Source organism: Ictalurus punctatus, chromosome 21 (assembly GCF_001660625.3).
Source record: "Ictalurus punctatus breed USDA103 chromosome 21, Coco_2.0, whole genome shotgun sequence".
NCBI lineage: Eukaryota > Metazoa > Chordata > Actinopteri > Siluriformes > Ictaluridae > Ictalurus > Ictalurus punctatus.
This window is the reverse complement of record NC_030436.2, coordinates 7,757,902-7,771,794: the sequence shown is the minus strand read 5'-3', so window position 1 is coordinate 7,771,794 and position 13,893 is coordinate 7,757,902. Positions and strand designations below refer to the sequence as shown.

General features: G+C 35.6%; 2 protein-coding genes across 2 annotated transcripts; both read left to right on the top strand.

Moving 5' to 3' along the window:
* The first annotated feature begins 833 nt into the window (after positions 1-833).
* Positions 834-3,216, top strand: LOC108254738 (transcription factor HES-5). Its single transcript, XM_017450011.3, has 2 exons — positions 834-1,264; positions 1,371-3,216. The coding sequence occupies exons 1-2, from the start codon at positions 1,016-1,018 to the stop codon at positions 1,788-1,790; spliced, it is 669 nt and encodes a 222-aa protein (XP_017305500.3). The 5' UTR covers positions 834-1,015; the 3' UTR covers positions 1,791-3,216.
* Positions 3,217-8,088: 4,872 nt separating this feature from the next.
* Positions 8,089-8,954, top strand: LOC108254742 (transcription factor HES-5). Its single transcript, XM_017450016.3, is given in 3 exon segments — positions 8,089-8,148; positions 8,151-8,213; positions 8,321-8,954. Coding segments are annotated over 3 exon segments (549 nt in total). The 3' UTR covers positions 8,747-8,954.
* Positions 8,955-13,893: the final 4,939 nt, after the last annotated feature.

Below are 13,893 nucleotides of genomic sequence, written 5' to 3'. Positions count from 1 at the left end.
CCAGTTTTACTAGTCATTAACATTAATTCCATGGGCTACCAGCATGTTGCTGTATTGATGTAAACAGTTTGTGATATTTGTCTATTATATATAACTATGTAATCTATAATTGCAAGACATTTTAATGATCACATTTATTTATTCAATAATAATTGAAATGCTAAATTGGATAAGAACAGAACAATGATTAAACTTTCTACTGGGTTTATATTATAATATAATAATGTATTTAAAAAAATGAAAGAAAAATAACAATTATAGAAAGTCATAGAGTACCAACCAATAGGAAACTTTCCCTCCAGATGGTGAGAGACATTAGACTTCATCTACAATACAACCCAGTGTTTAGTCATCAATACTGATCCTTTCAGGTCTTAAAAGCTTTTGTACTCCATTGATCTCAGCACAGACAACTCAGTGTGGGAACGTCAGAAGAGCTCTAAACTCACACAAACTGACAAAGACATGACATGAGACACGTCTGTTACACCTGGACAGGTGTTTTGTTGTAAACATGTTGAGTAAGCTTTGGAAATTGCCTTAAAACTAATAAGCATACAGAACAGTACAGTATGGGCATGAACAATTATGAAATAATTAGGAAATATATCGATAGTAATAATTAGTAAGTAGTGTCATAAATGTACGTATTACCATTATTAAATTACATAATTTTAGTGTGTAATAAAGATAGTACATAACCTTCTGCCTTTGTCTTTTACCAAATAGTATACAATTAGGCCAAGTGTTAAAACAAACTTGAAATTTTTTTTTAAATAAAGTCACTGATTGTGGAATGTAATTCAATATCAACCCAACACGTGTGAGCAGTGATGATGAACGTGTGCTCTGTCAGTGACATTGATCCCAACACCAGGCAGCAGATCTGCTCTCTTTCCAGGGTCACTACTTTCCCAGATTCACACAGTGTTCTGTGAATCCATCTCCATCACCCCACCCCTCCACCTGCTCCCCTGAGACATAGACATTGTCCTCTGCTAGAAGAACACTGAGCATGTGGCAGCCCTACATTCCTCATTGTGTGTCCAAGCTCTCCCATTGGCTCCAAACTGTGAGAAACTCCAACAAGCCCAAGACTCACACATTCATATGGAGATTTGGGAGTATAAATAGAGGAGATGCAGCCAGTACAAATCACACTCACTCTACACAGAGAGATCTACAGCACAGAGACACAGCCATGGCACCAACCATCACTTCTGCAATGACCATCTCAAACGAGCACCTACCTCTAAACAACAAGGTAAATTAAGAACCTGTTTCCTTTCAATATTTATATTTACCTGCTTTCTACTTAATAGCTCTTTATAGTTCAAGATGGCTAAATGTTCTCTCTTTGTTTTTTGCAGCTGAGGAAGCCGATGGTGGAGAAGATGCGCAGAGATCGTATCAACAGCAGCATTGAGCAGCTGAAGTCTCTCCTGGCTCCAGAGTTCCTCAACCAGCAGCCTGACTCCAAACTGGAGAAAGCAGATATCCTGGAGATGACAGTCAGCTTATTGAGACAACTGCAGCAGCAGCCTGCATTATCCTGCAGCTCAGCAGCTGTCAATCAAGGCTTCTCCAGATGTGTCAATGATGTTATCCACTTCCTATCCAAAGAAGAGTTGAAGACACAGAGAAAACTGCTGAACCACATCCAGAACCTGCAGCCATCTTCAGATGAGAACAGGAGGGAAAGTGTCCTGCCTCAGCTGAGCTCTACAGAGCAGCAGATCATCAGCACAGAGAAGAGTTCAGTTAAGAGCTCCCTCTGGAGGCCCTGGTAAAGGGAAAATCAAGACTCAAAGCAGAAAACACAAGTCTATGTGGACTCTTTTTCTTTAAGTTTCAACTTCTATATGAACAGGATTATAACTGAGTTGTTAAATATAAACATATTATTATTGTCTTTTGGCAATTCACTTATACCTTTCTACTTTGAGAAAGATTCTTAATGAAATGCTGGTAGACTCCAGTTAGTAGAAACGTCAAGATTTGCAGTCTTGACAATGCATGTTTATGTTAAACATAAATAATACTGATAAGTTCATCTTCATGAAACATCCTTTTGCTTTTTCCATTTTAGACAAAAAAAAACACTATATATTGTTCTCTATTAGAACTATCATTTGTATTATCTTTATTATTTGATCTATTTTGATCATATTTGATCAGATTTGATCACGTTTGCGAATTAGTTGCCAATTTTACTGTAAGAGACACGTACTATGTACATTCTGGTTAAATACACTATTTTTTTTCATATAGGGAACTAGAGAATATATAATCATTAATTGCCTTTTATGAAGTTGATCACATTCTGATTAATACAGAATTATTAAGCTTTAAATTTCCATTTCTTTGAAATGAGATTTTATTGTCTGTTTATCAATATGTCACATGTTGATTATTCATCCTTATTTCTCATTGCACTTGAGAATTTTTCATGTTTTTACCTTAGCCAAGGTTTATTTTGTACCTATTGTATGGTACTGTTGATTATGAACAATACATTTTGCCCTTGACAGTATCTGTTGAGACTTTACATTTAATTCCCATTTATTTCTTTTGAGAAATATTATATTTGTCTTTAAAAGATTTTAGCTGTTGGAAAAGTTTTGTGTGTCTTTTGTAAAGACAAACTGTTTAAACTCTGCTCTATTATGAGCACCATGTGTGTTGAATAATTCTTCAAATGACTGTTGTGATATATTATCACATATTATATTGTTTTAACACAAAAGTGCACTGGGAATTTTTTTTTTTTAAATGTCTAAAGTACTTTCTTATGTGTTGTGAATTTTGTGATGTCATGTCTAGTACACTAACTTGGATGTTTTGATGTCCTTCATGGGTTAGAGTGTAAAACAACTCAGGAGATAAGAATCACAGTCTATGGTCATTAATGTCCTATAATCCCCCAGCCATTGAGTATTTTGGTGCACACAGGGATAAACTTTCCCACACAATTTTAATGATAAAGTATAATTATCATAATCATGGACCTGTAACCTCAAGCAATGTTTTTTATAGACACTCACAAAGAAAATAGGCATTTTAGATAATGATACAGATACAGAATACAACAGTTATAAGAATGTTATTGACAATTATGATAAGAATAATGATGGCCAACACAAAGATACAGTGGATATAAAAACACCTCTGTAAAAAAGTTTTTGTGATGTAAAAAAAAATTAAACCAAATGAAAACGATTTTATTGTGAAATTTTAACCTATTAATTAAAGTGAAAAACAATATGAATCTTTTTTTTTTGGGGGGGGGGGGGGGTGGTAAAACAAAAAACATGTACAATAACCTGGTTGCATAAGAATGCACACCCCTAAATTAATACTTAGTTGAAGTGCCTTTAGATATTATCACAGCATTTAATATTTTTGGGCAAGAGTCAATCAGGTTGGCACATCTTGACTTAGCAATATTTTGCCATTCTTCCTAGCAAAAGCATTCTAGCTCAATTTAGTTGAGCATCTCCTGTGCACAGCCCTCTTCAGCTCATCCCACAGATTTTTATTTGGCTTTAGGTCTGGACTCTGACTGGGCCATTCCAAAACCTTGAACTTTGTGAAATTCCTCTTCACCTCAAATGTTTTAGCAAAAGTCTTTAGATTTTGCGACAGAATGGACTGGTATTAAGAGCTATTCAATATTCCCTCCACCCTGATTAAAGCCTCAATTCCAGCTGAAAAAAAAAGTACGTTCCCTTTCAAAGGGAACTTCGACGTTGCGTTTAGCATAACACTACGGGAGCGCCTCTCGCGCTCGACCGGCATCTGAACCTTGTCATGCCTATTTATAGGCCTGCCATGATCAGGTGACGTAGCAATTAAGCGCGTCGCATGATATAAATATTGCACGTGTGAACCACACCATCAGCCTTTATTATCTTCAGAGAAAAACTGCATGTCGGTTGTTTGTGTAAAGAAACAAAAAGACGCTTCATTTCCTCGCTATTTTTTCCTCAAAATCTCAGAACTTTTCTATCCCTTTAAAAGAGAGAGAGAGAGAGAGAGAGAGAGAGAGAGAGAGAGGAAGAAGAAGAAGAAGAAGAAGAAGGCAAAAAAGGAATGCGCGAGAGACAAAAATATGAGTGAGAGAATTCAGGAAGTGTGTTACGGCTTGCTCCCGTTTCATCACGGGAATAGTGCACACGTTCTAGGTGAAGTGTTCGCGGTGTAGTATGCGACGGCAGCCCTCGAGAGGCTGCGCATGGTAACGCATACATTAAGCAGCTCGGTTCGCGACTCGCACTCTTCTCGGAAGCCGAAGCGAGTTGGGTTTCAGAGCCTCGCGGATCTGGGCCGGCCGCTGCCGAGGCAGCTAACCGTCTCAGGTCCGGGGGATCTCTTATGGATCCGGAAGAGGAGCCGGAGACGAGCGCTGCTCTATCTCTTGCTCTGTCTTCCGGGTTCGGCTCCGCTGGATCTTGGAGCTCGCGTCGCGGCGACTCCTTCCGCTATGGAAAGCCAAAAGGGGAAAAAAGAGAGAGATACACACACACACACACACACACACACACACACACACACACAATAGTAATAATTCCTCTCTGACTCCAAGGAGCCAGAAGGATGTGCTAAAAACTGAGAGCAGCATATAAAGGGCTGCGTGAAATGATTACTAAGGCTGGATGAGCCTTTTTCTCCCCAGTGAAAGTAAATCCCTCACACTGCAGAAAACTCCCCTTTCCTCCAGAAGTGCATGACAAAATATCAGGCTTCTAGGGGGAAACCATGCATAAGCCGTATTTATAACCCCACGATGTTGAATTATTCGGCCATTGTGGGTAATGAACGGCATGGTGTGCTCACCACAGTAGTCAGCACAGACCAGAGCCCGACGTTAGCGCAGGAAGTAAGATCCCTCTTGGACAAAGGGGCCATAGAACATGTAGCCGTTCCTGAGGGAGGGAGGTTTTTACAGCCGTTATTTCCTGGTCCGCAAAAAATAGGAGTATGCGGCCAATTTTAGATCTGCGTCGTCTGAACTGTACTCTTCAGACATACAGATTCAAGATGCCGACGCCCAAACTTATCGTTCCACAGATTCAGTCTGAGGACTGGTTTGTGACAATATATCTAAAAGGTGCATATTTCCACATAGAAATGTCACTAGCTTTATCCACTCGCACCTTCACAAAGTACATGGATGTCACTCTGGCTCCATTGTGACTCCAGGGCATCCGTGTACTCAACTACCTGGACAACTGGTTAATTCTAGCACGATCCAGGGAACTGGTGGTTCAACATCGAGATGTTGTTCTTGCCCACATGAAGAGCTTGGGGCTCAGGTTGAACCTCAGAAAAGTATGCTTTCCCCAGTGCAGTGGACAACTTTTCTAGGGGTTATAAGGATTCTACTATGATGAAGGTGTTTCTATCCCCAACATGCGTAGACATTTGAAATTAAATAAGTAAAGTAATCTAAATTAAAGACAACAGCATCACATGTCTTATAAAAAATGATATGTGGAATTTAAGTGGCCAGGATCAGTCCTTAAAAGTAGAACCATACAAGGGAGTGTTTCTCTATTAGAAAGGTTCCAACAAGATGTTTTTAGGAAGTTTTCTACCTTTAACTTACTGGAGAACACTTGAGGGGTTATCAGTTCCATTTTCTTACATAACGATACACATGTAATGTCAGATTTTCTAATTAACATTGTGAGTGCAACCATAACAAAGCAGCTAATTTCCTCACTGTGCTCAATTTTCAACAAGCTTTTTCTTTTTTAATTACAAATATTATTTACTCATCTGTTGTTCATTGTACTTAATTTTCAACACAAACCTATTTTATTGATATTTTTAATCTATTCATCTTCTGCTCACTGGCTTTCCATTAAAATAAGCACTTCTACTCTTTCATTTGTCATTATGTGTAACATGTAGGAATTAGTTTACTTTAAAGAAATTAGATTACTTTGCACAAACCAATTCATACAATAAGTGTTGAATCATTAAGGTTAGTGCTTGGATATTTTTGTATAATTTTTCAAAATCTTGCCCGGTTTATATCATATTTATAAATAAAATGTGTGACACTAGGTTAATTTGTCAGAGGGGAGATATTTATAAATAATAATAAAATTTCACATCAACATGTCAAAATTAAAGAAAAACATTTTATCAAATAAGGAAAAATAAAATGAGCAAAATGCAGATTTAAAATAATAATAATAACATTTGAATATTAACAGGACATCTTAGCCAATAAGGGTCTTTCCCTCCAGATGGTGTGTGACGTCAGACTCAGTGGGTTTAGTCATCAGTAATGGTTCATTCAGGACTCTGAAGCTTTTGTACTCTATTTATCTCAGCACAGAGGACTCAGTGTGGGAAACTCAGATGAGCACTAAACTCACACTGACTTACAAAGACATGACACAAGACCCATCTGTTACATCTGGAGTCCTGGTAGTGATAGAAGAAAAGACAGCATGAAAATTTGTGCATACAATTTAATTCTTTAACATTTTAGTAATAAATTCCATCCAGTAAATCATCTTCAATTTAAAAATCTAATAATCGGTCAAATTATCTCTGCTACCACATCAGTGAATTTATTTTTCAATAAAGGATAAGAAATACAATTGTTCTATTATAAATGGTTTTCGTACATGATATATTCAACAACAGTGTATACTATCAAAACAATTTTCAGTATTTTCAAGATGTATTATCAGATATTCCAGATTACTCCTGGTTGTAGCTCAAAAATAAATAAATAAATAAATAAATAAATAAATAAATAAATAAATAAAACTAACCAAAACATTTTCATTATGAAAAATTTATGATTGGCCTATATATATATGTGTGTGTGTGTGTGTGTGTGTGTGTGTGAAGATGATAACACTGAAGCTCTGTGTCCTGATGATTTTCATGATATAATCAAAAGGATGCATTCAGATATAGAAGTTGTATGGTGCTAAATTAATCCAGGAGATAATTTTTATACTCTAGTGGATATCATAATATCAGTCTTTTATTTTTGTTGAAATATGAGATCTGAGATGAGTTCTACAAAAAGATCATAGAATTACAAATTAACATTTCTTAAAATGTCATGTTATTTAGACCTGTTGATGACAACAAAAATGTAACACCTTTTATTGAAAATAACATTAAGTAATATTAAGTGTGTGCAGGAAGAAAGGTAGAGCCCTCAGGGACAATGAAGGAGGAGCTGTACAGTCTTTTCCAAAGATTAGCTTGGAGGATAAATTAGCATGTGAATAGGCACACTTTTATTGTTTCTGACTCACTCTTTCTAAAGTCAGAGTGTGGGAAATCTCAGGAGGGCAGAGTCACAATCTATTGTAATCAATGTCTTAAACTACACCACACACTGGATATTTTGGTACACCCATGGGAGAAAAAACACTAATTCACTTATAAGGGTGAACTTTACTAAATAGTAACATTGGCATAAACACAGTATAAGCATATTGAAAAGTGCATCAGAAAGCAATGAGAACAGCTAAAGATAATGTAAAAAAATATGCTGCCAAAAGAGATGATTTTACTGTAAAGCTTGGCTCATAATTATTGTTAATATCAAGGTTTACCAGGAAACGTGGAGTAACCATCAACAATCAGTGATAATTTCTGGACATACATTATGGTGGTTTTGCTTTTAGTAACTAAACCAAATCAAATGTATCAAAATTAATAAATAACAGCATATATCCCATTATAAATAACAGCATACATCCCATTATATCCCATTAAAATAAATGTCGACTCCACACGTGTGAGCAGTGATGATGAGCGTGTGCTCTGTCAGTGACATTGATCCCAACACCAGGCAGCAGATCTGCTCTCTTTCCAGGGTCACTACTTTCCCAGATATACACAGCGTTCTGTGAATCCATCTCCATCACCCCACCCCTCCACCTGCTCCCCTGAGACATGGACATTGTCCTCTGCTAGAACACTGAGCATGTGGCAGCCCTACATTCCTCATTGTGTGTCCAAGCAATTGGCTCCAAACTGTGAGAAACTCCAACAAGCCCAGGACTCACACATTCATATGGAGATTTGGGAGTATAAATAGAGGAGATGCAGCCAGGACAAATCACACTCGCTCTACAAAGAGAGATCTACAGAACAGAGACACAGGGATGGCGCCAACCATCACTTCAGCAATGACCATCTCAAGCGAGCACCCACCTCTGAACAACAAGGTAAATTAAGAATCCTGAATCCTCTCAATGCTTATATTTACCTGTCTTCTGTTCAAGAACTCTACATAGTTCAAGATGACTAAGTGTTCTCTGATTGTTATTTACAGCTGAGGAATCTGACAGTGGAGAAGATGCGCAGAGATCATATCAACAGCAGCATTGAGCAGCTGAAGTCTCTCCTGGCTCCAGAGTTCCTCAACCAGCAGTCTGACTCCAAACTGGAGAAAGCAAATATCCTGGAGATGACAGTCAGCTTATTGAGACAACTGCAGCAGCAGCCTGCATTCTCCTCCAGCTCTCAATCAAGATGTCAAGGGTTCTCCAGATGTGTCCATGAGGTTGTCCACTTCCTGTCCAAAGAAAAGGTGAAGACACAGAGCCAGAGAAAACTACTGAACCACATCCAGAATCTGCAGCCATCTTCATACGAGAACAGGAGGGAAAGTGTCCTGCATCCGCTGAGCTCTACAGAGCAACAGATCATCAGCAAAGAGAAGAATGCAGTTAAGAGCTCCCTCTGGAGGCCCTGGTAAAGGGAAGATCAAGACTAAAGATGAAAAGCTGGAAACACAATTCTATTTGAACTGTTTAAGTTTCTTTCAGTTTCTGCATGTGCACAATTATAACTGAATTGTTAAAACGTGTTAAATGATTATTACAATTATTATTGTCTTATGGCAATACATCTATACCTTTCTTCTTGTAGAAGAATTTCTTAATTAAGATGCTGTTAGAATCCAGTTAGGAGCAATATATATATATATATATATATATATATATATATATATATATATATATATATATATATATATATATATATATATATAATATAATAATATATATATATATATATCTCAGAATGTATATAAGCATTTCATTGCTTCTATGAAGATAATCACATTCTGATTACACAGAATTATTAAGCTATAGATTTCATTTCTATGAAATATAATGTTAGTATCAATTTCCCACACTAATGTGTTGATTTAAATTAAGATTTTTAAAACACCTTAATTAAGGGTTATGTTGTACCTATTGTTTTGTATTGTTATGTATGAAACCTAAACTTTGTCACTGACAGTATATCTGTTGAGAGTCTTTATGTTTCATAGCTATTTCTTGCTAATCGTTGTTGAGAAATATTATCTTTATATTTAACAGTTAAATATTTAATATTTAACAGATTTTAGCTGTTGGAAATGTGTCCTGTGTCTTTTGTAAAGACAATCTGTTTAAACTCTGCTCTATTATGAGTGTCATGTGTCTTGAAGAGCTCTTGCTTATATATATATAAAACGTTTGTGTTATCTTTTTGATTTTACAAAATTCTGATTGTATTTGATCAGTTTTTATCCTATTTTTTTGGAATTAGTCCCCAGTTATCCTGGAAAATTCAGTACTATGTACATTGTATGTTTATATAGTAAACCACTATAAAATGCCTTCTATGAAGGTAATCACATTCTGTTTAATACAGTATTATAAAGCTTTAAAATTTTTATTTCTGTGAAATGTAATTTAGTTTATTCTGATAAAATCTTGATTTAAATGAAGAATTTTTAAAAACCTTAATTAAGGTTTATTTTGTACCTATTGAATGGTACTCTTACGTACGTAACTTAAACTTTGTCATTGACAGGATTTGATGAGAAACTTTGTTTCATTGCTATTTCCTGATAATCGCTGTTGAGAAATAATCTTTACATTTAACAGATTTTAGCTTTTGGAAATGTGTCCTGTGTCTTTTGTAAAGACAATCTGTTTAAACTCTGCTCTATTATGAGTGCCATGTGTCTTGAAGAACTCTTCAAGCAAAAGTTGTGATATGTTATCACCTGTTTTCTTAACTATAAGAAAAAAAAATTTGTATATGCAGAACTAATAAAAAATAAATCAATCTAAATCACTCACTCATTTTCCTCAATTTTGTCAATTTTTGGATTCAAAGTACTGAATGAGTTTGGACAGGATGTATATCTCTAATACACTTAATAAGGCTTTAGAAATATATTGATATTAAAATACGAATGACTTGTTACTCCTTTACTTTTTGTAACAGTGTATTCAGAAGCATTTCATTAATGAAGCATTAAATCGGCCACCAAATAGTAAGTTCATAAACAATTGACATTATTAGTTGTATTATATTATTAATATGTTAAAAGTTAATAGGAAATTCAGTCTGCCATATGTTATAGTATTTGCAGGTTCTTAATTTAAAAGGACAATCCAAGATCATGCAAAAATACTGGAAAATAATTAGAACAATTAAACTCTTGAGCAAATATTTTAACATTTGTCCACATCAACAGCTTTCCTGCTTGTCATAGAGAAACTTCAGGAATTTGTAAAAATATTGAGTTCATATTGAATGTTTTAGTGTTTCTTTCATGCATAATAAAAAATTTTCAGCACACTTGTGAAGAAGCCTGTCAGAATCTTCTTACCAACAGAATCATTAGCATCTGAATGGACACACTTCTATTGTCCATCATTTCATCTCAATGGGAAAAGTGTAGGAAAGTGCAATAGAGCCGAATCACACTTCTTAATTGCACTATGCAATTTTGATTTTGATAGGTTGTCAGTTACTTGATATATTCTTGACATTTTATATAGGTTTCCTGACTGTTTATGTCCAAAGTAGACTAAGGTCGACATTCTTAAAAAACGCTTGTATGGTGTGCAATTTATTTTCCTGTGATGGCATGGCATGCTAAAATGCATTTTCACAGGATCACATCTTATTCACATGCTCACATATGCAATGTATGTAAACCTGGAAGGATTTTATAGCGACACGTTCAGACTTGCCTCCAGATGGTGAGTGACGTCAGACTCAGTGTGTTTAGTCATCAGTAATGGTTCATTCAGGACTCTGAAGCTTTTGTACTCTATTGATCTCAGCACAGAGGACTCAGTGTGGGAAACTCAGACGAGCTCTAAACACACACTGACTTACAAAGACATGAAGCGAGACACATCTGCTACATCCAAGCTGCTGGTTTAAGACCTGCTTCCCTTACCTTAGCAAAAACTCAGTTACTGTGTGTACTACTTACATATATTATGTCTTGAAACGCATCAGATTTTATCAAACATATTAGTAATACTATATAGAGCTTTATTATATTACATTTAAGCTGATCAGATTGGTAAGACATTGGTCAGCAGAAAATGACATTCAAGCTTTGTGGATGGAGCTGGACTATTCTGTCACTTCACACTTTAAACTTATACAGGCTTTTTCCTCAGAAAAAAATTTTTTTATCTAATTTATTGTAGAGAGGGATATTAACGCTGTATTTCAATACTTAAATGACATTTAGTGTAAGGTACACAAAATGTTTCAGGTTTTTCAGTATAAACAATTTTATTCATCAATATGTTCAAATCCTTCAATTAAATTAGGAAAACACACAGTATATTGGAAATTGAATGAAAAAGAGGACTTCTGAACGTACCTCCAGTTGAAGAGTTGTGTTAGATTTATTGGATATAATCTAGGTGGCGGTGGAAATGTTATTCAGGAGTTCCTAATGTTTTCACATGTATTAAAATAACCATCTGTGTTCTTTACAATGGCAGCAAACAAGACTTTATGAGAAAAGGGAAAATTGAAGAATATGGACGAGAGATCTGAACACTGAGTTTGACCAGATGTTTGGGAGAATATTTTCTTGAAGCCTGGATGGGCAGTACAGGATATTACAAGTGCAATGTACACATTACAAAATAAATGGTAGATATTATTAGACTCCAGTCAGATATCAGAAGCTAGGTCTCATTTAGGTTTAACTCTAGAAGGTTGTTTTTTTGTTTGTTTTTTTCCGCAGATTGGTGAACCTCTGCCCGTCTTTACTTCTGAAAGACTCTGCCTCTCTAAGATACTCTTTTTTATGTTACTGACCTGTTGCCAATTAACCTCCAGCTGTTTCTTTTAAGTAACATTTACTTTTCCAGCCTTTTGTTGCCCTGTCCCAACTTTTTTGCAACCATCAAATTCAAAATTACCTTATTTTTTTCTTAAAATGGTACATTCCCTCAGTTTAAACATTTTGATATGTTTTCTATGTTCTATTGTGAATAACATATGGGTTTATGAGATTTGCGAATCATTGTATTCTGTTTTTTACACAGTGTCCCAGCTTTTTTGGAATCGGGGTCCCAATTTTTTGGCTCTTATTTTGCTCTTATAAGTCTAAATTTTAAATTTACTTACATGATATCCAAATTTTATCAAAGCATTTTTATAAATTCCTCATTGAAAACCGACTTCTAATTGATTATGAGAAAAATAACATAATAATAATAGCAGTAACTTTTTATTGCTCTGTTTATACAAGGAAAAGTTTTGACATCACATATCAGCCAATAAGGATGTTTCCCTCCAGATGGTGAGTGATTTTATAAAACCAAAAGCAATGTTTAAAAGTCGCTAATAATCCATTCAGAAATGAAGCTTTTGTACTCCACTGATGTCAGCAAAGAGGATTTGGTGTGGGAAACTCAGACACACTCGTTCTTCATGTTGGCAAGCCGTAAGGTGCATCTGTTACATCTGGAGCCCTTATCAGTGACAGAATAAACAACACATCATTTTAACATGATAGTAAAAACATGATTTACGTATCTACAACAACCAAAATTATTTCTGACAGACCAGAATATAGTGATATGAAGTGAATATCACTATACATGAGCTTTTAAAAGTTTGAATGATTCAGAAAAATTATTGCAAAACAAGATGCTAATAAAGTTCTGTAACAGTAGATCTCACAGTAGTGTCATGCTTTATACAGAAAGTTAATACACAAACACCCTTTTCTTTGGGGAAATGATTAATAAAGATCATCTCTATGTGCATGATGGACCCAAAATGTGAGGAAACATTCAACCTAGTTTTAAAACGTCTTCTAAGAAAATGAATCTTGTAATTCAAAAGTTCCTAAACTTCGACTGTTAGTTATTTTAGGATACCGCAAAGTTTAAGCATCTTTCACCACAGGTCAGTGTGAGTCACTCCTCTAAATGACAAACAGCCCCTGAGGGTCTTTTCTAAAAGGATATTACCATGTCAATAGGCACACTTCTATTGTTTCTCATCCTGTCTCTGAATGGTCAGAGTGTGGGAAAGCTCAGGAAGGAAGAGTCACAGTGCATCCGAAACCACCAGCCACAGGGATATTTTGGGTGCACACAGGGGAGTAGACACGCTTATGGATATGAGGGTGAACTTTAATGCACAGTGTTGTTGACATCATTAGCATAATTATGGCATTGGCATCTGAATCATTCAGTCCTAAAGAGCCTCACATGGGAATAGGCACAATGTTTTAAATAATGATGTTTTAAATAATGATGCAGTCACAGAAAGTATTAGAAATTATGAAAAATTTGTTGCTTGGTTATTTACTCATTAGTCTTCCAAAGACTATTTGTCTTGAAGTAGTGAAGAAAGTCAGTGATGCAGTTGCTGATTGTATTGCTTCCATAAAATATGGTGATATTGATTAATGATTAGTATATTGGCTCATCTTGACTCACACACTATTTTGTACTAATAAATACCACAGCAAAGAGAAGAGTTCCGTTAAGTGCTCCCTCTGGAGGCCCTGGTAGACTCTAGAGGTCTTTATTAGACTCTGTATTGAATTCTCACATGGGAATAGGCACACTT

What these genes read in the sequence shown, in the direction of transcription:
- LOC108254738 (XM_017450011.3), top strand. Translation starts at nt 1,016, where the DNA reads ATGTGGCAGCCCTACATTCCTCATTGTGTGTCCAAGCTCTCCCATTGG. An exon ending in ACCTACCTCTAAACAACAAG is followed by an intron (nt 1,265 to 1,370) that starts GTAAATTAAGAA and finishes TGTTTTTTGCAG; the next exon opens with CTGAGGAAGCCGATGGTGGA.